This window comes from Agelaius phoeniceus, chromosome 3 (genome assembly GCF_051311805.1).
Source record: "Agelaius phoeniceus isolate bAgePho1 chromosome 3, bAgePho1.hap1, whole genome shotgun sequence".
NCBI classification, from domain to species: Eukaryota; Metazoa; Chordata; class Aves; order Passeriformes; family Icteridae; genus Agelaius; species Agelaius phoeniceus.
Window position 1 is genome coordinate 50,522,137 of NC_135267.1, and position 24,838 is coordinate 50,546,974.

A 24,838-nucleotide genomic window follows, 5' to 3' on the forward strand; every position below is an offset into this window, starting at 1 on the left:
GGAATAGAAATGTAAAGAATAAAAATACTGAAGGCATTCCAGATTAGCATTTCAGTAGTCCTGTAGTTGTGCAGGAACTTTCCTTCCTCCTTGATGCTGCCCAAGTCCAGTCCCAACTGCAACTCCTTGGTCTTGCAGTTTCTTTCTCAGCATACGTTTTCTTTGCTACGGACAAGAGCTTGTGATGGAAGGGATATTGTCTGGTCCTGTGTCTTGCTCTTTAAGCACCTACTGGTATTTTGCAGTGAGGTGAGTGTAAACTCATGTATCAGTAAAGCAGCTTTTAAAATTACATATACCAAAATGCTAATCCTTATGTTGTGTTTATTGCTGAGGCTGAGCAGCTTTCTCTGGCTCTTGAGAGCAGCAGCATTGGTGAGGAAGGTGGGGGTGGCAAGAGGTAGCCAGAGCCTTTGCAGCACTCCAGGTGCTGAGGAAATTGTGAATAGCTGAGTCATTTGGAATCATAGAACCATCAAACAGTCCAGGTTGGGAGGAACCTTAAAGGTCCATCTAGTCCCTGCAATGCAACCCCCCTGCAATGATCAGAGACATCTTCAGCTAGATCAAGTTGCTCAGAGACATGCCCACATAACTTCTGCTGGCTGGAAAACTTTATATAATTGTTGGAAAGGGTCCTAGATGCTTGCCAATTAAACTGTCAGAGGAGAGGGGATTTGCTGCTCTCTTGTAGAAGCTGGGCACAGCTCTTTTCTGTTGGGGGCAGGTAAAACTGCTGAGCTGGTGAGCATGACCATGAAGGCATGTGCCAGCTCCTGACACAGAAGGTGAAATAGCAAGCTCAAGGCTGATGCCACTTACCAAACAATCAAATGGTGGTTTGATGGAAGGTGTGAGCCTCAGTTGCTGCAGGCAAACCACAAGGGTAGGCGTGTGAGTGTGGGATACATTAATATTTGAATGTAGCAAAATAGTTTGAAAAAGCAAAGGTAAAGCTGCAGTGGGCGTGTAGGGAAAAAAGGTACAAATGGGGGAGTAATATGCAAGATGAACTGGAAAAAGAAGGAGAGAGCATAATTATTTTGGGGAGTATTTTGCATTTGAATGCTGGAGTTTTTCAGGCCACAGATCAAACCAACACTTGGAAGCGTCTGCATGTGTTCCCAGCTCACAAAATACTGATTGCAAGAGCTATTAAAGGCCTGTTGGTATCGAACTCTCCTTCAAAAGAGACTCCATTCCAATATTTAGTCTAAACTCTCTACCTAACACTGTACTTGCAATAGGTAAATATAGATATGATATCTATAAGATGATGAAGAATAGTGCATGAATTATATCCTTCCTGCCTGGGTGAAGCCATCCATCTGCCTTAGCCCTCTTCTCTGGTGGAGGACTGCATGCTGGAAGGCAGAAGGTTTGAAGCAAGAACTGAGAATATGAAGCCACATCTCAGGATATATTCTGTATATATTCTGACTCGTGATTAGTTGCAATATTATTTATTTTATTTTGATACATCTTACAGTCTTTTTGAAATCAAAGAATCTCTATTTATTATACAGTTTATTAAAATAATGTGATAAAAATATTAAGCATTTGAACTATTCTTTTGACAGGTTTTATGTTACAAATATCATACCATGAGTTCATCACATTGGACTCATGAGTCCATCACATGGACATGTGTCCACGTTGCTTCTCCTGACCTTCTCTGAAATTATTAAAAAGTATGTAAATAAAATAAAACCATACAAAATCAATCAACTAAAAATCAAAATGAAACCTCAAGCTTGTAAAATAAATCAGAATTCTAATGCAAAAATGTTTAAACATTCTTGTGAATGTTTACGCTGGTGATTGTAATAAATTTTCATAAAAATATGTTGATTTTGTCTAAGCAAATTGTATTGCTCTTTTACTGGTGAAATTGATGCAGAAGTCTGAATCCCAGGAAGACTTTTTTAGCCTTTCCTATTTGGAAATTATGTAAACAAGAAAGCAGTTAGAAATGCAGTCATTTATTTTGAAGCAGGAATTTTTTAGAGGAGATGCATATGACAGATCATGGCAGACCTGAATAGTTATTATGGATCTTGTGCATTTAAGAAACTCAGAATTTGGCAGTAAATGAGCCTATGTAGTTCAATATCTTGACTACACATATGCTAAAGCATATGCTTTCCTGGACCTACATATTGAAGGATTTTGTTTGTTTCTTTGTTTATTTAAAGCTATTTTTCCTGGATGTTATCTGTCTTGGATACAATTGTAAGGATGATGTACGTATCATACAGATGACCTATATTAGCCCATTCTTCCTCCTAAAGGAGAAATTTTGTATCTTTATGACCAGATGTTATGCATGCCTCTTCAGCAATAATAAATAGAGCAAGGCATAAGAAGAGACCAAAAAATAGAGAGGTTGTCAGGAGAGCTCTGTAGTCTTTTGCTGTCACAACACAAGATAGCACTAATGGTTTCTGTTTTCTAAATTAAAAATGGCTTGTTACTTTTCCCTATCAAGAAAACAAATTTAAATCTATATGCCTAAAACCAAACCAAATTGTTATTAACCCCATAAACAACCTAAGTAATCCTATTGGAGTTGTCTTTTAGCTCACTTAGGAGTAGCAAAGATCTTCTATGCAAAAGCTGAATATTAAGAGGACGAAATTATTGAGAATATGTGAGTGTTACTACACATGCATGGAAGACAGTAAAGAGTGGGATAATAAATTGATGCATTCCATCAGACCATGGAAAGGTTTGAAAACCACCATGAGTGTGGTTTCCCATGAAAATCTTAAGAGGAAGAGAGAGAGAAATGGAGAGCAGGAAAACAAAGTAAAAAGAAGGGCTTTTTGAACTCCTGCTGGTGCACTTGTGGTTATAGTTGGCAACAGTACTTGCTGGGAGATCAGTAGAGATCTCATGACCAGCCAATAAATTCTGGTGGCTCCCAGATCTTTAGGGGATGTTTCTACTTTCATTAGCCTTTTATTAGCTCTAGCAAAGTAGATAAGCAACCATTCCTATGCAGGTACTGAAGTATAGTTTTAACAGGTGAAGGCATACGTCCAAGCAGCACAGTTATGTCCACATGCTACCTTCATTCTCTCCCTCTTCCTTTGCCATCTGGCTGGCATCTTGAATTTTATGCCTTCAAACATTAATTGCTTCTTCAGAGTTTCATATGAGCTCAGCCTGGTGTTTGCAACTAGGAACACACAAATGTGTGAAAAATCCACGTGATCTAATTCACCTGGGCTGCCCTGCACAAATTTCACCTGAAACCTCTGCTCACATTTCATGTGTATGGCTTGTCTTACTGTCAGTGGTAAAGTTGGCTGGAAGGGCTGAGCCTTCACATAGGAATACATTTCGGTGTAGAAGATGTTAACTGGGGACACCCAGTGCTGCTGCCACATCACAGAAAGCCCCAGCCCTGCTGTTGTGCACTTTGTGGAGCCATTGCCACACTGAACAAAGCAGGTGTAAGTCATCCTCACCTATATTACACTCCCTGGGCACAAGGCTGCAGAAAATAGGGGCCATAATTAAAAAAAAAACAACTGTGAATGCATATTTGAGTATCAAAGAATGGGAATAGTTATGAGACGTTTAATGGCACTTTCACTCTTGTTTGATGGGTTACAGAACTCTCAGCTTTAAATATTCTTCCACAAAAAAATTCCATCCATTGTTTTTGCAAGAAGCTTTTCTTGATGCTAGATGCCCCCCGGTGTTTTATGGGAATTATTTTATTAACTGTATTTCCTGAAATGTTATTATTCTACTTTTCTCACAGAAGATGTTTTACTGTTGCTGACAAATGAGATTTCATACTTACCTGTCATGGCCTTTATGATGAAGTTTATTTTGAGTCTTCCACACTGACACATCTTTTCTCTGAGAGGGTCAGACAGCCTGTTCACCCTTTCTGGCTGCCTGATCTTGTGTGATATACCTTCATTCTGCCTGTGCTGATGGGTTTTCTGAGAAATGGGATTGCTAAGGTGACCGCTACATCTGGAATGGTTTCCTTCTCTTGAATAATTTTGCTCATGCATTTCTCAGCATTGGATGCATCACTCTCATATATAGAATATAAAAAGTCAGACACAGAGTCACAGAATATTCCAAGCTGGAAGCATTATTGAGTCCAGCTCTTAAGTGGATGGTCCATACCGGGACCAAAGCCAGAACCCTGGAATTATTGGCATCAAGCTCTAACCAACTGAGCTAATGCTCTGTCTGTACTTCCCAGCCCTCAGCAATCTGTTACTTTTATTAGCAGCTCGTGCAAGGAAGGTGCATTGACTCCCTTCTTTCATGTGCTGAATGGTTGTTGTGTGATGGAACTGCCACTGGGCTTCAACTGTGGAATGGAGAAAGGAAGAAAAATCATGACTCTTGCACAACTGGATTGATGTTCAAAGGATATGTGTCTGAGTCAGATATGTGCGCTTGTAAGCATAGAAAGATGTGCTCCTGAATGAAATGATAGATGACAAGATGGTAAACATTCTGTTGGTGTGTAAGTAACCAGCTGGAAGTGCAAGGGGGCACTTGTGATACCTGGCCATAATTCACACATTAATGGTTGGCCACCTCATCAGTTGATGAATTTCTGCTTGGATGTTAATTGCACAGGATGCAAGTTCCTTTTATTCTATCCCTGAGTTTCACATTATAGAATTTCATGTTGCTCTTATCAGCCAGAATATCTTCCTAGCACATTAATATTTCCTCTCCTATAAATGAATTGGACATATTTCTGGTTAAGTGTTACTTCTCATTAATGTGGAATGGCTACAGGGTCAATACCTGTAAAACACGTGAGACATTCAGCAATTTGCTTATAAATCAGGATTCAGGTAAAGGAAACAGTTTTTTACAAGTTTCTTCATTGTATCATTTATTACTGGAGATTTTTTGAGCTTCGTGGCAATCAGCTGGAATCAAGAGAGGCGCAATCACTCCTCACAGCTGCTGTATCAAGTTTCTGTACTTCTCAGCAGTGTTTTCAGATGCGCATTCTCTTGAATTCTTGGTGAGGAGGAGTGGGAGATGTTTAATTTTCAGTGCACCCTGCTGAGCACTGCATGATTCAGTAACACACATTACAGAAGAGTGTGCAGAAAGTGACTGCGATTTCCAGGGATGACAGACACCAAGAGCTCATTATTTCAGAGTGTTCTTAATACCATGGTGATCTACTTGCATTTATTCTGAAACCAAAAGGGGGATATTGGCTGCATCTTCCAGTAGCTGCCTCCCACACTGATCTCTTTTTGTCCTCCCAGAACTGCTAGTTTTCCTGGGATCAGAGCCCCAATGGGCACCAAACCACCATTCTGGGAAGTACCAGCTTATGTGCCGGCTCCAGATTCTGCCCCTAGAACAAGCTCTTCCTAAAACCATGCTTGGCTTTTCCAAGATGCACAGCTCAGTTTCTGGATGAATTAGTGGAGTCTCTCTTACTGCAGTAGGATGACAAGTGCCAGGTGTAATACTAGTCTTTCCCTGATTAAGCAGCAGCATAGTGGCATTAGCTCTCCTACTGTATGATTCCTGGATCCAAACTATACAACTTTATTGTATATATTTTATGAGATCCTGAATTTCTCTATCATACTTTTGGTTGGCTATCACTTTTTTCCATGGAAAGATAATGCATGTAATCTTCAGTTAATTACTGTTTTGATACCTTAAGCATGAGCACAATCTCCAGTCACCAGTAGCACTATCAGATGCATAGTTCATTTATAATAGCACTGAGGCAATACCTCTCAGTTTGCACATCACACTGCAGGTACTCTTTTGTCAGACTTTAGAGGACTGCAGACCTCCAGGTTGCTAGTGCATCATCTTATCAGTCTCAGTCTCAAACTCTTCATTGTTTCAGTAGCACAGCTACAGTGATCAGATTCTGTATTTTTCAGACTTCAAGACTGCACTAAGCAGGGACACAACACTTTTTTTTCTGTAGATTTGGATTTTGCTTTGTATTCCAGCCATTACTTTATGCATGACCAGGACCAGGTGAGTTTTGATACCCGATACAAAGCTGCTTTGACCAATTTACTGAAGGTAAACTGGTACACACTGGTCATTCAATTAACATTTAATGTTCTAGATAGAGCAAAACAATGCCTGAATAGTATTGCAAATTTCACCACCTTCTGGATATGATTGTACTTACATGCTAGTCATGACCACCACGCTTGTGAAAGATGGCAAAAAATATACAAAAGTTGACTACTCTGATTATGCATCTCTTAGAGATTATGCACCTCTTACCTTTCAACTTCGTAAACCTACTAAGTTGTCATTTTATAGAGTTTGACTCGTGGAAAATGTGTATTTTTCTTGTGAGAAACATTACAGTCCCAACTCTATTGTAAAGTTTTTCTAGTCTGGTTCTGCCAGCTCAGCAGGCAAGAAGTGCAGGATGGAGGGCTGGTCTCCATGGTTCCAGTTGCTTCCCACATCTCTTTCTCCTTTATGTAGACATATGGATATATAATTCTGATTTGTTTATCTGATACTAATACTGCTAAATCTTCAGGGGTCACATCAAGACCCTGTTGATTTAGGTACATAATAGCTATGCAACAAAATTTCACCTGCTCCAATCAACATGTCATCTAAAAATATATTTGGCTTCATATCAAATCTTAATGGTCATTCTGAGAACTCATTTAGGATTTTGTAATAAAGAATAGCAAGTTTCTTCAGCAAAATTGCCTGTAGATGTCTAGTTTGCCATGGTGGCAATGTGATGCTTTATGCCAATTAATTAGCATGGTTCAGTGATGTTTTATGCTTTTGGTATCCTACTTCAGTAGTCATGCTGCAAGGGATATAAACAACAGGATTTTTTAGTAGTTTTGATCATTACAGATGGAACATTGAGATTTCTGGTGTGTATGACTCCTGGTAGTATCATGGCATAGGCAAATAAATGCACTGGCTCTCACTGTTGTATGAAGCTATTGTGTTTCACATATTTCTTTATGCTCATGCCTGCATTTTCTCTGCTTAACTGGGTTTACTCATTTTGAATAAGCCTTTTGTAATTACTGCCACACATAAAACAAGGTGCTCATGCTGTGGCCAACAATGAAGGAGCCACAATTCATTGGTGTGTCTTGCATGCTTCTCCTGGGCCTCTGCTGCTGGTCACCTTGGAGACCTGGACTGGCCTCACAACTGCTTTAACTACTGGCAGCTCCTGCATTTTCTGCTTCGTGTGTAATTAGTGGCACTTCTTGAATAATCTGTGGTTGTTCTAAAGTGAGGGTTTTACCCATGGTGATGAGAAGTTCCCAAAGCTTCTATATTCCTCCAGGGGATAATATTTAATATGTAATTTGGAAGTTTAGCAAACTTTATTCCAGTTCGCCAACAGTGGTGTCAGAAAAGTTTCAGAAGGGGAATAATTCTCCTGGATGCTGTACCACAAATAAATACTCCAAGAGGAGAGTGTCTGCTTGCAGACATCTAATGCAGAAGAATTCTGGAATACCTCAGATCATGGAGCATCTATAAAGACATATATGTCTAGAACCAGGCAGCCATAATGTATTCTGAACTCTTCTCCCCTTGGCCCTGGGTAATGGCACCAAATAGTGCTGGCTATTAGGATTTTACATATTTTTGGTTAAAATTATTGACTCCAGATGAAGTTTTAATTCTGTCAGCATTGCTTCTTTATCATCATCTTCCCATCCTATTCTACTTGAAAATGCTCCTTTCAATGTCAATTAATTTGTTGCAAAACTAAGAAGAATTTTCAGGGTTGGAGTGTGTATGTACCACAAGAAACAACAATCCCTTTTTCAATGTTCACCAATAGCCTTATTAATAGTAATCCTCTTAATAGTACAGGCCTCTTGGTAGTCATCAGCAGAGAGGCTTCTTTTTTTAGTGGATATGTCTAGGTTTCATAGCCTGTAAAAAAAACTGGTTCTCCTTCATGTGTGCCATATCCTGGATACAGCCCTTGCTCATATTTCATGCCAGTGCCTGCTACTAGGCAGCAATTTGGTGATCCCCAGAACGGGCACTCCCTGATCTCTTAGGGGTTTGTAGCTGGTGTGTGAGAAGATGCAGAGTCCCAACCTTGGTGCCTAGTAAGTAGTGTGAGTACTTCCAAGCCTATACATGGTGGTGGCAATGTTTGTTTTTCTTTCTTCTGCTCAGTTAACTATAAAATCTATAGGAAGTAATACCTTTGCAGTCTCTGTCAGATTAATTTGAATTAGATCAGTGTGTTCAGACATTACTGATGGAGAATGGAGAAAGATACACACTCCTTGACTTCCTTATTCTTATCTTACTGTCTTTTAAAGAAAGGGTACATATTAAATTTCAGTTGAGTCTGCTTGATCTATGAATGGTTAATAGTAATGAAAATTTGCATTGGGTCTTTTTTTTACTATCTCAGTCAAATTTCAATGCTTTGGGAAATAAAATTTGTAGGAATCATGAATACCAAGTAGGTAATTCATTATTCATATCTGTCTGCTGGGAAAAAATGTCACAGAGTGGGTAGGTGGCTGGACCAACATCGTGTATGAGTCTATGAAAGATGGGGAAAAAAAAGTCATGCATTCTAACTGACTCCTCTGCCTTAAACAATGAATATTATTTCTTTTGTGATTATTTGACTTTAATTAATCTTGTGAATATGATTAAGATGCCCAGGTTTATCTAGGAGGATAAATCATTAATGCACATTACACATTTACAAATGATATACAGAGATATATATACAGATTTCCTTCATTTGATCTTTTGACTTACACCCTAGTGAGTTTGAAAATGAGGGAAGGGAAGGGAAGGGAAGGGAAGGGAAGGGAAGGGAAGGGAAGGGAAGGGAAGGGAAGGGAAGGGAAGGGAAGGGAAGGGAAGGGAAGGGAAGGGAAGGGAAGGGAAGGGAAGGGAAGGGAAGGGAAGGGAAGGGAAGGGAAGGGAAGGGAAGGGAAGGGAAGGGAAGGGAAGGGAAGGGAAGGGGAAAGAAAAGGAGTATTACAGTTGGAAGGGATCTACGATGATCATCTGTCCAGCAGCCTGTTTTGAAGTAGTGCTGTGTGAAAGTGAGCCAAAAGCTGATAGACTACAGTGTTAGCTCAGAGGTAGCTTAGGACTGAGAGTATTGTAGATCAGATATCAATAGTGAAGATTTCATTCAGAAAGATATAATCAACTCTTAGGTTTGGGGGAAGGCTCCCGCTTCTCAGTGTGCTCGTGTCCCTCTGCATTACAGAGTGAGACACATTCTGCCATTTCAGGGAAAGTGCTTACTTAAGTTTAGGTAGGGGATAAAACAACATGAATAAAAAGTTTGTGTATTAGAAATAGCATAGTTTTTTTATCTTGACACATTAAAAGGCTGGGAGTTAAGCAGGTTGTTGTTTTGTTTTGTTTTTTTTTTTGAAACAGTGTACTGTTCCAAGCTTTCTTCAGGTCTTTGCCGTAACCTGTGGTAGTGACACCAAGCATTGTGTCTGCCCAAAGGGAAAACCATATGTAGTCTAGTGGGTGGGCAGGAGGAGAGAAACTGAGGCATGATCAGCTACTTTATCTGTGTAGTTTAAATTGTAATTTACCCCTTAAAGTAACAACCAGTAATCTCATGAAATAAAACATTGGAAGATTATAAGATCTAACAACAGAGTTTAGGCTAGATCAAAATCAAGGCACCAAAAATTGATCCTTTCATGTTTTTTATAAAAATGCATGTTCAAATTCTTAGATCTGACTTCAACTATTATGATCTACATTCACAGTCAAAACAGTCTGTTCTGCAAAATCTCTAAAAGGAAATAACAAGTCAAAACACTTCAGATGAGTTTGTAATTTAGTGAAGGGAATGCTGTGTTGTATCATGTTAATAAGCTAAGCCTGCCCTGTATCAGAGGAGAAACTTGTCCCTTGACTGGATCTGTTTACTTGGTGCTCGCCTCCTACAAGAGTAATATGGATTTGGTCACAAACTGCTCAGGACACAGTGTGAAAATTAATCTGAAAATCCCAAATCTTTGGTTTCAGGCAAGTCTTTACCCTGGCTCACTGCACAGCCCCACAAGCACCAGCTGGCACAGGGCAAGGAGCAGGAGCATGTGAGAGCCAGTTGCAGCAGCAGCTCAGGGCTGTTACACCAACGCAGCTTTCCCACTGTGAGAGAGGGAGCAGGAGGGAGCTGTGAATAAGAACAGGTTGGATAAGATCAGATGTTCTGAGGAGGCGAAGGGAAATGATGCCATCTAGTCTCCCAAAGGCTTGCTGAAAACGTGGTACAGGACAAGAGCACTGCAGCCTGCAAGCATCATCTGTGAGGGCAACTGGGTATTTTCAGGTGCTTTGTGAAGCCAGACTAGGAAGTATTCCTGTAAGAGTGCATTTTCTCTGTTGTGTAAATAATTTAGCAATGTTGGTGTTTTGTCTTTAGGCATCAGTATTCCCATAAAGTAGTCATCAGTAATACAAGTGGATATGAGGAAATAAGAAACCTTTTTGGGTCAGGGGATGCAAACTCACACAGAAGAGGAACAGTTCTTTTGAGCTTTTGTGCAGAGGTTAAAGTCTCCTAGAGCAGGCCTTCAGCCTCCTGAACCAGCTACTTGACCAAGCAGAAGACAAGCAAAGTTTTATTGTTTAGGCATGGGAGCCTTTTGGCTTTGTAAAAAAATCTGTGTTACTCTACACAGTGTAACCCCATTTGGCTGCCTCCTTACCCCTGTCCTGGTTAGGGCTGGATGTCTGCAAAGTCTGTAGAGAAATAATGTTTGTACTGGAGAAGCTCTGTGTCTGCAAGACTGCCTGTAATGGGCAAAAATTCAAAAGAAACAATTATCCTGTAATTTTTATTTGTAATTGAGATTCTTTTTCAAACAGTGAGGTAATAAGGAAATCCTGGTATAATCTTCATCCTTTGTGAGACTTTTGCTTCTTTACCACTCAGCACTTGACTCTGGCACTCTTGTGAGAGGCAGGGGAGGACCAGAGTGCCTGCCAGCCCTCCCCCTTGCAAGTCTCCTGCACTCATTTAGATCTCTCTGCTAAACTCTGTAAGGAAGAAGGAGAGCACAGCTCCTTTGATGATCTTGATCTAAAAAGCAAGTTGTCATCTAAAGTAAAAGAGAGAGACTGCAGTGGATGAAAGAGAAGCAATATGCTGATTTTCTGGTCTAGCAGTGCTGTTATTCTACCTGTGTCCCAAGCCCATACACAAATAATTGGGAATTTGCTGTCTTAATGGTTGTTGGATTTTTTTATTGTGCCTCTGTGGCTGTGTGGATGAATGTAAAAAGGGTTTTGTACATGTGTATTTGTATATTTGGTAGACACTGCGCAGCTAAAGCCTCTTCCAATTTTCTCTCTAATTTATTTTTAATTTTGTAATCCCCCCAGGGGTAAATCCTTATTACAAGATATAAAACCATCTTTTCTACAAAGCAGCTTATTTGTTGATATTTAATTCAAGCCAAGAGACACAAAGCTGTAGCTTTTTTCGAAACACTAAGACCTCCTTTGTATATATATCTATCAAGTGTGTCTCACTGCAAAATTAGTAAAAAAATTTAAACTTAAATTATCATTCTAGGAAGAGCAAGAAGAGAAGGTTTTTATTTCTCTGCAATAAAACTATGCTAGACTTCTGAATCTTGAAACATTCTGAACAGGCAACTTACTTTTAAATCTACACTACATTTGAATTAGACTGAATATGAAGACTTACCTTTTCAGAAGCTCAAGTGCTGAAAGAAGTTGGAGGTTGTTTTTTGAAGGAGGACCTCCATCAAAAGAAGGCAGTGTCTAGAGACAGCATTACTGTGTGCACTTACATAAATGCATGTTCACTGGCATCAATATGTGCTTTGTCTCATGGGAAATGCTGCCCTTAAGCTAACCTGCACACTTTATGGCTTAATATTTGCTTATATGACTGGCTGAAACTCCTAGTCACAGATGTATTGCAGTAATAACAAAAAGACATGATCTGAAATAATCTGTCTTCCTACTGTATCTCATTCTAATCAAATCATATTTTTAAAAAAGCTGAAAAAAGCCCTTTAAAATTCTTTACTAGTTGGTTCAGGTATAGGCATCTACATTTGGTCCTTCTGGTCTACTATGCTTACAACTCAAAAGACAAAAATAATTAATTTGCTTTGAGTTGTCATTGAGGGAAATATATTTTAAAAAACTCAGATTGTCTCTTTTTGCTTTGTTTTTAATAAAGTGTTATGGTTGTGTTCCCATCATTGTTTTTACACAAAGGCAATGTTTATTTCTATTCAGGATGTGAGTCTTAGAATAAAGCTTTTGATTCTCTCTGCTTGTCCTTTTAGTTTTCACAAGTCAAGGCTTCCCACTTGTCTCCTTGACTCCCCTTTCCATTCTCTTTGTTTTCCAAATTCACTGAGTTTGCAATCTGTGATTGCTGTTCAGAGGTCCTGTCCTGCTGGCAGCCCCACATCTTCTCCAGGTTATCTTCCACTGTTGCCTTTTACTGGGTGTTTTTTGCTAGGCTGGGACATTTGAGTATGGTGACTCCATTTCAGCCACCTGTCAAAACCAGGACTCCACTGCCTCTGCCTTGATCTGTCCATAGCACTGGACTGACAGTCACTGCAGATGATCATCCTTCTGCCTGCCTCTCCCTTTGGAAGTGATTCCTGAGCTTTTTGCTCTGCCCAGCATTCTCAGCAGAAACTGCTCTTTTGCAGTTTGGAATATCTCAGAGATCTAAATCAAAGATAAGTTACCATATATCAAGTATTTTTCTTATTTTCATCAAGAGCAAAGAAAAAATCAAGAAAGCAAAAAGAGAGAACTGTGTGTGCCAGTTTAAATTGTAGAAGAGTTAATTCCCATCACTGGAAACTCTCACTTTACCCATTAGCCAGAAGTCATAGCCATACATTTATTTTTAACGCCGACTTAGTTGGCCACATTTGAGCAATACAGTGATCTGTGGCTGGAAATGGAAGAAAGCACTGGCAAGCCAAAGGCACCAAGAGATCTTAAGTTGTACCCATAGTCCTGGCTCAGGCAACCTACTGCCAGTGCAGCTCTTGAGCCTGCTGCTTCTCTCTGCTTTTCTAGGTACCATCAAGGTCCTATTGTAACAAAAAGAGATTCAGGTGGGATTTCCACTGTTGGAATAGAGACTGCAGTTTGATCTCTTCAATTTTTTGGCTTTATCTTTACAGTTAAAATAAAAAATCACTCTGCAACTTTAATCACATCTTTCCATTGCATTGTTGTTTTCCAGTTGATGCTTTAAAGCCGTTGTCTGGGCAGCATAAAATTTGAGATACAGTTTCAATACCTGTAAAGGACTTAGTGTGGTTTACACTGATTTCAGTATAAATTAGGACACCTAATCTCAAATTCCTTTTAAAAACCTCTCCCTAAATATATTTTTTAAGAAATGAAAATAATTCTACATGCTCAAATCATCATAGAAGTACATAAATGTACTCATAATTATGTCTGAAGGATAGAATTTAGTAAGTGTAACAGGGAAGTGCAGTATGATTAAATGTATTTACTCATTATTCATTGTCTTAAGTATTACTCTACTTACCACCTTGTTTCTGCTATTTTTCTGCTGCTTACTGAAAGAAAGAGAGGGAAAGAGGAGAAAGGAGGGAGGCAAGGAAGGAGGGGAAGGAGGAGGGAAAGAAGACTTCTAGCATTTACAGTTTTGTACTCAACGTCATTATTGCTGTAACAAATAATTATGCTGTTGCCTAATAATATCCCACTGAATGAGTGTATGTGTGATTAATCTGTTAATGAACAAACATGGAATTATTCAGATGCTTCATTCAGGTGAACCCATTCAAGTCACTCATCAGGGCCAAGCTTTAGCAGCTATGATTTTTGAATTAACTTTTGAAGTAGTTATCTTTTTTAGTGTGTTTGAGTCTTATAAGATCTGAGATGCCTGTGCTATGGAGAGCCTGCTGTTTCTGCCATGGCTATAGCAGCCCATATATCACCAGGTCCATTTGAGCCAGAGAGCGAACACACTTGCGATGAAGGAAAATTGTGAAAGAGAATTGGGAAGCCTGAAGAAGGCTTGGTGGCAATGGACAATAATGATCCTTTCCTTTTGTGTTTTCCATCACCCATTTTGGTGATCACAGGCCCTTAGAAAAGCTACAGCAATATGAAAAAATCTCAGAATAGTGGAGCTTGCTTTGAAAGTTTCAAGACAGTTCAAATACCATTTTTAGTACTTTGGCAAGACAAGTAAACCCCAGTTAGATTCCTTTCTAAGCTACAGACTCTGAAAGGCCTCCAGTCCTACAGTGTTCAGTCACAGTCTGCCCCTTTCACAGTGAAGTCTCATCATGTGTGGAACTTACTGTAATGCAAATAAGTCATAGGTTTGCCCACCCTAATTAATGAGCTGTTTGCTTTTGAATGGAGAACAATAAGCCCTAGTCTACCATGAGGAATGCTTTGACCTTTTGAAAGTTGTGGGTTTGATCTGCAGGCTGTATTGTAGTGTCAGTTTTCAAGTGGTGAGGATTAAATACTGGGTGATTGACAGGGTTCCCATGGAAGGCAGCAAATCTGCCTGCTTTAGAAGAAAGATTCTGGGAGCAGAGCAACTGCCACCCAAAATATGTCTCAATGCAGCCTTTCACAAAACAAGTGAACTTTGAACCTCTAGGATGAGAATAATCATCCTTGGAACAGGATCTGTCCTATGCCCATATGATGCTGTTACTCTCCTGCTCTAATATTCCATCATATTTAAAAATACTGCTAATCTCACACCCTGGCAAAAACCTGTTGCATCATATGTGCAGCATACAACCTTTTATCAGTGTATATGGAAAGTGTAAATGCATTATATTTATATTTATAAATATTTATAATTATATTATTATATATAATTATACTTTATGCTTATAAAGTATAAAAAGTATAACTACTCTATTCTTTAGCACTTTATATGTGCACATATACGTGTATATATTACTTTGCCAAGCTGGCTCTTTTAATATCTGCTAGACAAATAAGGTGTGTTAGTAGTAGCAGTACCTCTTTGTATATGGTGGCTTTCAACTGTTTAGTGTAAATGTGAAAGATCTAGATAATTTTTCTGGACAGACAGGTATTTGGGGCATGTAAACCTAACTCTTACATAATTGTTCTTGTTTACTTCCACAGGAGAAGAAAACTTGCTGGCAATTTTGAAGAGGAGATGGTGGAAGTACATGATCCTGGGCATAATAGATATAGAAGCCAATTACCTGGTAGTCAAAGCTTATCAATACACAACTCTTACCAGTGTACAGGTAAGGACTCAAAGCATTTCCTCTTTTGAGGTAAGATAATAGGTCTAGTGGGGTCAGTGGTGCAGTATCCATTGGCTTCAGTGAGCAATAACTAATTGCTGCCCCTGACTTCTGTGTACCTTTTAATGCTGACTCATAAGACACATTTTTTCATATTGGACTATTTTTATTATTCAATATTTTCCAAACTGTACAAAAACATTCTGACTTCCACTTTATTTCTCTGTGCTAAACCATTCATAACCACATTTTTGTCATTATCTACGTAATTTAATCTTTTGAGGAAATATTTTCAGATTGGCTGAAATATTTTTCTCACTTTGTATTGTACTTGGAGAAAACACAAGCACTTCTTTTAGGGTTCCTTAATTAGATCTGAGTTTCTAAAGGTCTAGGGTGGGCTGACCCTATCTGGACACCAGGTGCGACTCTATAACCCTCCTCCACAGCTGAACCAGGGGAGATGGAATATAAGGGAAGTTTTGGGGGTCTTGATAAGGACAGGGACAGATCACTCACCAGTTACCATCACAAGCAAAACAGACTCAACTTGGGCAAGTTAGTTTAATTTATTACCAGTCAAATCACTCACATTTTCCCCCTACTCCAGTGCGGGGATCCCTCCCAGAGGAGACACTTCTCCACTGTAAGTCCTTTCTACAGGCTGTGGTTCTTCACAAACTGCCCCAGCACAGGTGCCTTTCACAGGTACAGCCCTTCAGGAATCAGCAGCTCCAGAGAGGGTCCCCTCCAGGGTTACAAGTCATGCCAGCAAACCTGCTCCAGCTTGGGATTCTTTTTCCATGGGTCCACAGGTCCTGCCAGCAGCTCTAACACAGGGTTTCCATGGGATCACAGCCTCCTTTGGGCAGTGCTCCAGCACAGGGTTCTGCACAGCCTGCAGGTGAATCTCTGCTCCACGTGAACCTCCATGGGCTGCAGAGGGACATTCTGTCTCATCATGGTCTGCACCAAGGGCTGCAGGGGAATCTGCTCTGGCACATGAAGCGCCTCCTCCCTTTCTTTCTGCACTGCCCTTGGTGTCTGCAGAGTTGCTACTCTCACATGTTCTCACTCCTCTCTCTGGCTGCAATCTCTGTTGCACAGGGTTGCTTTTTTTCTCCCTGCTTACCTGTGTTGCCCCAGAGGTGCCACCACTGCCATTGCTGGGCTCAGCCTTGGCCAGCAGCAGGTTCGTCTTGGGCACAACTGGCATTGGCTCTGCCAACTTCTAGCTGCTGCTCAGAGAAACCACCCCTGCAGCCCCCACTGCTGTCACAGCCTTGCCAAGCAAACCAACTAAAGGATGTTTAGGATCCTGTAATTAGATCAGAGTGCAAAAGTTGTCATTAAGTAAAATGAATGCAGTTTTTATGAAGAAGTCTGACTACAGTGCAAGCTGTTAGATGTGTTATATAACAGCTCGACTGCAGCTATCAAAAAGTACAGTCCCTGCTAAAAAATTATAAGTGCAAAAGCTAGGGTACTGATTTCTTCAAAGATACAGTCTGGATATTTTATATATAAAACCACAAAAAAAATCAGGCTCCTTCAATTTAAGTGGAAAAGTGAATAATAGAAACATTTTTAAGATTCTGGAAATTGTCTGTCTTGGGAAATCATTGAATACTTAATTGCTACTTGCTCTAAAACAAGCCTAGTGCCTCTTTACATTATTTTTAAATAACTGAGTAGCACTAGGTAGTGTTCAATGTATTTTATACCTTACTTACCTGAAGTTTGCATTAGAGTTAATAAAATAAAGGAGCACCAGTTAATGTTTTGCAGGATCACAGCTAATTAAGAGTATATTTCTTCCATAGCTGAAAAGCAGTATTGGAAAATCCTGAGCTTCTTTAGCTGAATAAGAAGCGGATATAGAAAAAACAATGAATTCAAGGAATCTGAATGAGGTTTATGCTAAATATTCACAAGTGCCTCTGGCATCAGAATCTGGGTTTGAGGATTCATTGAATCATGCCCAGACAATGTAATATTGTTTTTAACACTTTTCCAAATCTGATTACTTAGTATAGAATAAAGCTTAAATCCACGTAAATCTCATATACTCAGATTTTACAGTCACTAAAAGCCTCGAAGAGAAAAGCAAACTGAATTGCTTCTTTTGTGTGATTCACTCACAGCAAGTATAAATAGTGGACTGAGCAGAATGACTGGGGTCATTAAATCCCATCTCCCAAAGCCACCAACAAACACGTATCAAAGGTTCATCTGGCCAGACCTGTGACCCCTCACTTCCAGAAGATGCAGATCCTGGAGCCAGCAATGCAATGATCATGGCCTTTAGTGTATTATGTCAACAGATCAAAAGTTACAGTGTGAAAGGGAAGCAGGCAGGAGAGTTCAGGCATTGCCTGTGCCTCAACAGGGAATTTGTTAGCTGAAATCATCCATGTTCTCCTTTTAAACTGAGGGGGAGAGAGAGGAGTGGTGGATCAGGAGAGCTGTCAGAGGGCACAGACAATGTCATGTCCATTTTTAGACCTCCTCCACATCAGAATTACAGCAGAGCTCAGGTTTCTTTCCCGTGTAGCTTGAAAGAAAGAACAGGTAGGAACTCAAATCTTGTCAAGCTTTTTTCCAGTCATGGAGTGAATACAGGGTCACCTTTTCCCATAGCTGTCCTTATTTGCTGGGATACATATGGAGTCACTGGGAATACCTGCTGCATTTTAAATTCATTTCATGCCCTAATAAGAATGAGCTTCTAAGTGACAAGCCCAAAGATACAATGAGAATGGGACAAGTATGAGGTAATGCATTAAGATGTTGAATCAAATGACACATTTTCTGAAATGTGGCCAAACAACCATATTTCATTTAAAGATGAAACAGAAGCAGCTCAGGGAATTATTCAGCATTGGTCTAAGTGTGTCGTTGAACGAAATGAAGACCTTAAAAGTGGAAAACAGAAGATGAAGAAAAGCAAACTTTTCCTAGAATCTGATTTTTGAAGAAGGAAACAACTCTCAAGAGAAAGGAACTCTCTGTCATGGAAGGCCTGATCCTGCAGGAGCTCTACCTGTAAGGCCAAAATGCTTGCTGGCACATAGCAAAATATGTTCAAATTCTTTCAGAACTGAGACCCAAGAAGCTATTGCTACCTGCCACAAATCAAAATGTCTGCCTGGAGGCTGTGGGAGCTATGCCTGTGTACACATTGGGCTGGGAATTGAGCCCTTCAAGTCAATTCTGGGGGATTTTATATTAAGAGGATGTATCAGGGCTTTTTTGATGGAGAAAATGTAAGACTTTTTGAAATTGTCACTTGAGTAAATGAGAAATTTTGCAGTATTTTTATAGTGGTAGTACATGGACCATTTTGGTAGGATGTCAGTTTTGCAGCATATCCTTTTTTCCACATGACATCTCTGCTCCGTCATGCAAAACTAACATGCAAGTGTGCAGTGCTTGTGGTGCTTTTAGGCAAAAAACCCCATTACACTGGTCTCAGCGGAAAGCCAAAGCTTAACAGTAAAAATACATCTTTATTGCAAATGCTTTGATTTCAGCTTCACCAAAAAACTCTTGGCATTCAACAGCTTTGTTTGCCAAGTAGCTTTAAACTCTTAGGACTATCAGAGTTTCTAGTTTTTACTCCATCCTTTTGTTTTTTAATATTCTATATTATTACATCATGGTTCCACAAAAAAAGCCTGAAAATGGTGCCCTACTTTTGTTCAGTGTTTCACACCCAAATTTTCCTATATTTTAAGATTCTCTTTTGGCTTTGATCTGGGAAAACAGGATTTTCTAATAAACCTTCCTACATATCTTTCTCCAAATGCCTTCAGAATCACAGTGAATGAGAACATGTAGGCACAAATCAGAAATGAATGTGGTACCTAACCTTTACTTTGGGACATGCTTCTGATTATTTCAAATCCTCGTGTACTCTATAATTACTATCAGAGAACGTGGCAGTCAGTTTCATAATAAGATGAAAGCAAAGTACTGTGAAGCCCAGAAACACATAATTTTCCTCTTTAAAAAAATAAACAACAAACAGCTAAAATACCTCCCTTACAAATTAGGTGACATAGAATTTAGATTGAAAATCAATGCACTATTTATGTTTCAGTCATTTCAGTGCAGGTCATTTGCTAAGGATAAAGTCCAAGTTACCCCTTTTAAGCACCAGCAGTACAATCCAAAGACAACTCGGTTCAATGGAACAATGCAAGGAACTCACATCTAACTGTCTACAAATCTAAAATGTTGTGGACATCTATTATCCCTTCCCTTGTTGCTCAGAGCACAATTTTGGGGCATGAAAACATGTTCTAGCTTATCAGGTTGCTTCTTCTTTGGTAACTTTAGGCTCTGGCTCTTTGCACGCCCAGAGTGATTCTGTATTGATGCAGAGAGATGCCTAAATACCTGCCTCCACTAAAAACCCTGAAAGCTAAGTATTGCTACATCAAAGTACCCCAAGGAACTCAATTTGTTAGATATGATCTTAGCACGCCTCAAGTGCTTGCAGAAAGCCTGGAGTGCTTTCCAAATTGTAAGTGTGGGGCCACCTTTTTCATTAAGTCATAGCTTTTAAAGCAGCGGCACACAGAAAGGGCTTGACTTTACTCCATCTCAGCTGAGGGCATGGCAACTCAAGCTTTCAATAACCATGAAAATGCTCAGACTAGTACATGAAAACTGTTCCCCAGAGGGCACTCTTAAAAAACCGAGTCAAGTAAAAGACACAGGAGTTTATAAGTGGATCAATTTGATATCCAAACCCACCTATTTTGAGAAGTATCAGAGATCAGTCGCACTTAATATTACCAGACATATACGTGTGTTGATTCCCAGGTGGCCCAAACTTGTGAAATGATCTTTAGTTTCTGTTTGTTGTCTTACTCTGACTTGCAGTACATTTTGCAGCCTTCTTGCATGTCAGCTGTACCAGATACAGAAGGTACACTGAGCACTCCCTTGTACACTAGGACCTGGCACCATGGACTTGGTTTAGAAGCTATGTACTTAACTTTCGGACTGCTCTGGTAATGCATGTCATATTTATCCTAATGGGTTTGAAAACAACCCTGGTGCAGGCCTGTGGAAGGTTTAATAACTATTCAAGAAGGATGTTTTGAATACTGTTAGAGACGGTTTTACACAGCAGATAAAATTGCGTCCCCCAGAGGGAATGAAAAGATTCTGAAGATTCTGATTATTCCAGTTACTTAGATCTAGATATTAAATTTCCTTGAAACTGTGTTTTAACTTCAACTTGCCTGTACTCCATTTACAGTGTATTGTACACACGCATCCTCCCAAATCCATGTCTTCCACTAATCCTGTTCTATACTAACAATTATAATCTTTTCTGCCAGTAGTTGCTTTCTCATCAAAACCATCAAGCTGTGTTGTGAGGCAGACTGCCCTCATCCTTTTACAACTCCACAAATTAATTAGCTCTCCTTGCTCCAACACATTGTTCTATCCATCTCCATATTACGCTCATGTTGCACTTTCTAGAGGTTATCCTTTTTCTATATTATGGCATCACACAGAAATCTGGATTATTTCTGCAACACCTTGCATAATGTTAGTGCAGAGTATACATACAATGTCATAAGAAGAGAGGCACTGTCAAGGAGACAGAGATGTTTCCATATAGCAATTTATCTGGTAATTTATTCCTTGGGCAATCATGCCTTTGATTGGCATGATGAAAACAAAGGTAGTAAAAGCTGGGATTTATAGACACCAGGAGACAGGCTATAAAGCTATGATGCTGATGTTCTCAGCTCTTAGATCACTGTGAGGCTGAGCAGTACATCACACTTCCAATTACCTCTGGCAGTTTTCATATCTCAACAACAGCCACCAGAAAAGGAAAGGAGTCAGCAGTAAGTGCTTATTATAGGAGAGCTGGATGGCAATAGTCTTTACTTTGTTCTTGGTCCCTGTGGACTCAAAGTACATTGAGGCAGAAGGTTTGAGATGGGTTTGAAGCAAATCTGGGAGGCAGGGAGCAGGCATGTGCAATGTTGAAGTTGTTGATCCACTTTTTCTGCTAATGTGAATTATCCCAAAAGCAGAGATAAATTCCACTCTTTCCCTTCCTCCCCCCATCCTATGAATGTAAGATTGACCATACTTTCCTGTTCTGCTTCAGGGCAGTGTTAATAAAGTTTGCAGATCAGCATTTTGTGGAAGTGTTGCATGCTGTACATTTATACTGAGAGAGGCTATCTTATGTCTGATTTGTTATCAGACTTTCAGTTACTGTTCTTTTAACTTATTACATACCTGTGGTGTGCAAACCAGGTCCTACAGTATCCACAGTCTCTGTATGTGGTTTTGAAGTCAAACTCAGTATCCAGAGCTCCTGCCTCTACTGGCAAAATTCACCCAGAGCCAAACTTTTTACTAACATAAATATGCAAAATCTCATTAAATTCAGTGGAGCTGTGCCCATTACAAGAGCAGAGGTTTTGGCCTCCTGTGCCCATTTTGCATATTTTGGCAGGTGACATGCAAAAGCAGAGGTTTTCCTGTAGGAGAGATCCATGAATTTTCTTAGGCTGGGATCTCATCCCTCACATAGGCAAAGGCAGGTGGTGACATGGAGAAGTTTCTAATGAGTAACCTTGAGAAAATGATCTGCCCAGCTCTTATCCAGTCAGCTTACTTTGAGAGAAGCTAAACAGAAAATGGGGGGGGGGGGGGGGTGATTCTGCAGAAACACATGCCTGCTGGCAGAACTGTCTTACAATGATCTTTTTCTGACAATGGTATGTAGAATCAGAGGAAGTAGTCAATTGAAGGAAAGACCATTTCCATGGTCAATTTGTTGGTAAGTTTTCCTGGTATCTGCACAGAGCTGTGTAAGCACACCTGGAGTTCATGTGTGGAATGATGAGGTGTTTTTTTAAAGGAGTCAAAATGTGATTATTCATGTTGGCAGTAAGGCATGTCCTTGTGTAGAGAGTTTAGAGCAGAGGAGCTGTGGGTTGGATGTGACCACCACCTTTCATTTAATGTAACTTCAAGAAACCACTACACCTCCTTCTATGTGCACAGAAAGCTGAAGCTGTGGGATTCCTCATCTCAGGTTTTGATACATACAAGTCAAATAGAGGTAAAGGTCTTTCATTAGTCAAAGTTTTAAGTGAGTTTCTGTGTCCATAAGGGAAAAAAAACCACTGAGAACAGATTAAAGAATTAAAGATTAAAGAAACTGATCGGAACAGTTCTAGAAGCATTAAGAAAAAAATTGGAGGTCTTGTGGGCAAAGTAAAGAAGACTGGGAGCATTCTCCTGGCTTTTGTTTTTTCCACATCATGGAAATACACGTTTTTACATTTGTTTGAAAACAAATTACATCACTGGTTCTTTCACCAGTCTCCATACCTGATGTACTGTACATTTTGACTGTATGAAAAGTTAATGGTTTCACATTAACTTTGTGATTAAATAAAAGCCATGCAAGAAAGTGGTAAAGTTGTGATAAGTTATCAAACATGATAGACAGTTATCAAACATGAAAGACAAAAATGGTGCTCCTTTTTTTATTTGAATTGTTTGAAATAACCCTGTCAGAGATGCTGCCAGCATCCACACCTTTCCTGCAGAAGGTTTTGGTTACAGGGCAGCATAATTGCAATGCAGCTCCCCTGACAGCTGGCATCCAGCACTGTGAGGGTTCACATCTCATCTGCTTTTGTTGAATCAAGTGTGTGTGATATTGTGAAGGTGGTCTGAAAACTGGAGGATAAAAAGCACTTCAACAGGCAGCAAACCCTTTTTTCCTTTGGAAAAAAAAAACAAAACCCCAAGTAAATAACAGAAGCTGTGTCTCTCACTGGCTATAGCACTTGCTGTTGTATTAAAATTTCCAGGTCACATGCTGAAATTCTGTGGCCATCATGTGTGCTTGACCATACAATGTTTGATGGATGTGACACTGGTTTTACTGATCCCCTGCTCTGGAGAGCAGGGGAAGAGGAGGCTGCAGCTGATTCTCCGCATGATTTGCTGGAGGGCAGCGCTAATGAGAAACCCCTAATGTGAAAAAAAAGGGCTTGCAACTGGGGGGAAAAAAATCCAATGAATGTTTAAAAAGGAAGATTCAGCTCAGCTGTTCCCATAGGGAGTTTGCTGACCAGCTTTTTTCTTTTTGATATCACTGCAGATCAGCAGTTCACTCTGTACTACAGACCTCTCTTCTAAAGCTGCCAGCTCTCTCTTCCAATGATTTGACAGAACATTCTTGCTGTAGATATGCAGAAACATGCTGAATTTGTGAGACCAGAGACTAGATTTTTACTATTAGCAAGAGAGTATTTGTCTTTGATTCACAAGGATAATAATTTAACAAACAAGTAATCAGAGGAAATAGATTTCAACAGTGTGTTTCATCAACAGATGCAGTGTGGTATCTTTTAGAGTCAAATAATAACCTTCAATTTCTACAACAACATAACATTCTTATAATAAAAAGAAGTTTCTATGGGGTAGTATATCAATAGATAACATATTTTTGTATCCTGACTTCCAAAGCAACCCCATTCAGAGCTGTGACTGAAGAAAGACAGACAAACACAGCAATGTCAAAGAATGTGGTCTACACTACCCCATGGCAACATAGGAAATATGTTTTCTTTTAGGTTAGTGAGATATAATGACTTCTGTGATTAACAGGAATGTTTATTAAAATCAGACCATTCATTAATTTGCCTTAATGACAGGGTATAGGTAATACCTTTTAAATAAACAATTAAAAGGAAGGAAAATATTGGACATAATTGAGAAATATTGATAAACAACTGACCTTTATGTGCTATAAATGAAATTTAGCTAAGCATAATCTGTCTTTGTTACTGTGATAGACAGAAAAATTACAATTAGCTATAATATTTTTTCTTAATAGCTTAAATAATTAATAACAAAGAAAGAAAAAAGGCCAACCCCACCATCAATTAAAAAGCCCTGTTGCAGATGAGGTAATGCTCAATCTCTGTGGAATATATGTGCATTTTTTCTTCTACTAGATAGGTTTATCTGAGGAAAAAAGAAAGGCAGAGCAAATTTAGACCTGGAGAAGTGAAATTTAAAGCAATACCTGAAAAAGAGTTAATAATATATTCTAGGTTATCTTATTGCTTACATTGTAGTAACCTAATTTATTTCTGTCTACCTCATTCTTTAATTAAAGATATAAACTAAGCACAATTTAAGAACTATATAAAGTCAGTTCACATTATCTACATTTCATGTTTGTATCTATTGATACTGCAGCATTCCAAATAACAGTTTGTGAATTAGACTTTGGATTGCCAGCCCAAGGAGGTGTTTTCTGGCTGTTATCAGCATTGTTTATTTGTGAAGTTTCTGTTCACGCGTCCTTTCATGTTACTGCTTAAAAGACACTCATTCACATACTTGAAAGCATAGGTATGTCTAAATATTTATGGAACAAGAGGAATTTAAAAAATCTTCCTCTAGAAGACTGTTAGTGGGAATTTGCATGTTGAAGTACACATGTGGCAGGTACAAGCATGTTTAAACTCCTA

General features: G+C 39.4%; 1 protein-coding gene across 2 annotated transcripts in view; it reads left to right on the forward strand.

Moving 5' to 3' along the window:
- The window catches only part of SLC35F1 (solute carrier family 35 member F1), a 226,345-nt gene that overhangs the window by 162,354 nt on the left and 39,153 nt on the right, over window positions 1-24,838 (forward strand). For both annotated transcript variants that reach the window (XM_077175219.1, XM_077175220.1), the window contains exon 3: window positions 15,169-15,296. In XM_077175219.1, the coding sequence (XP_077031334.1) occupies window positions 15,169-15,296 (128 nt within the window). The remainder of the gene's footprint in view (window positions 1-15,168; window positions 15,297-24,838) is intronic.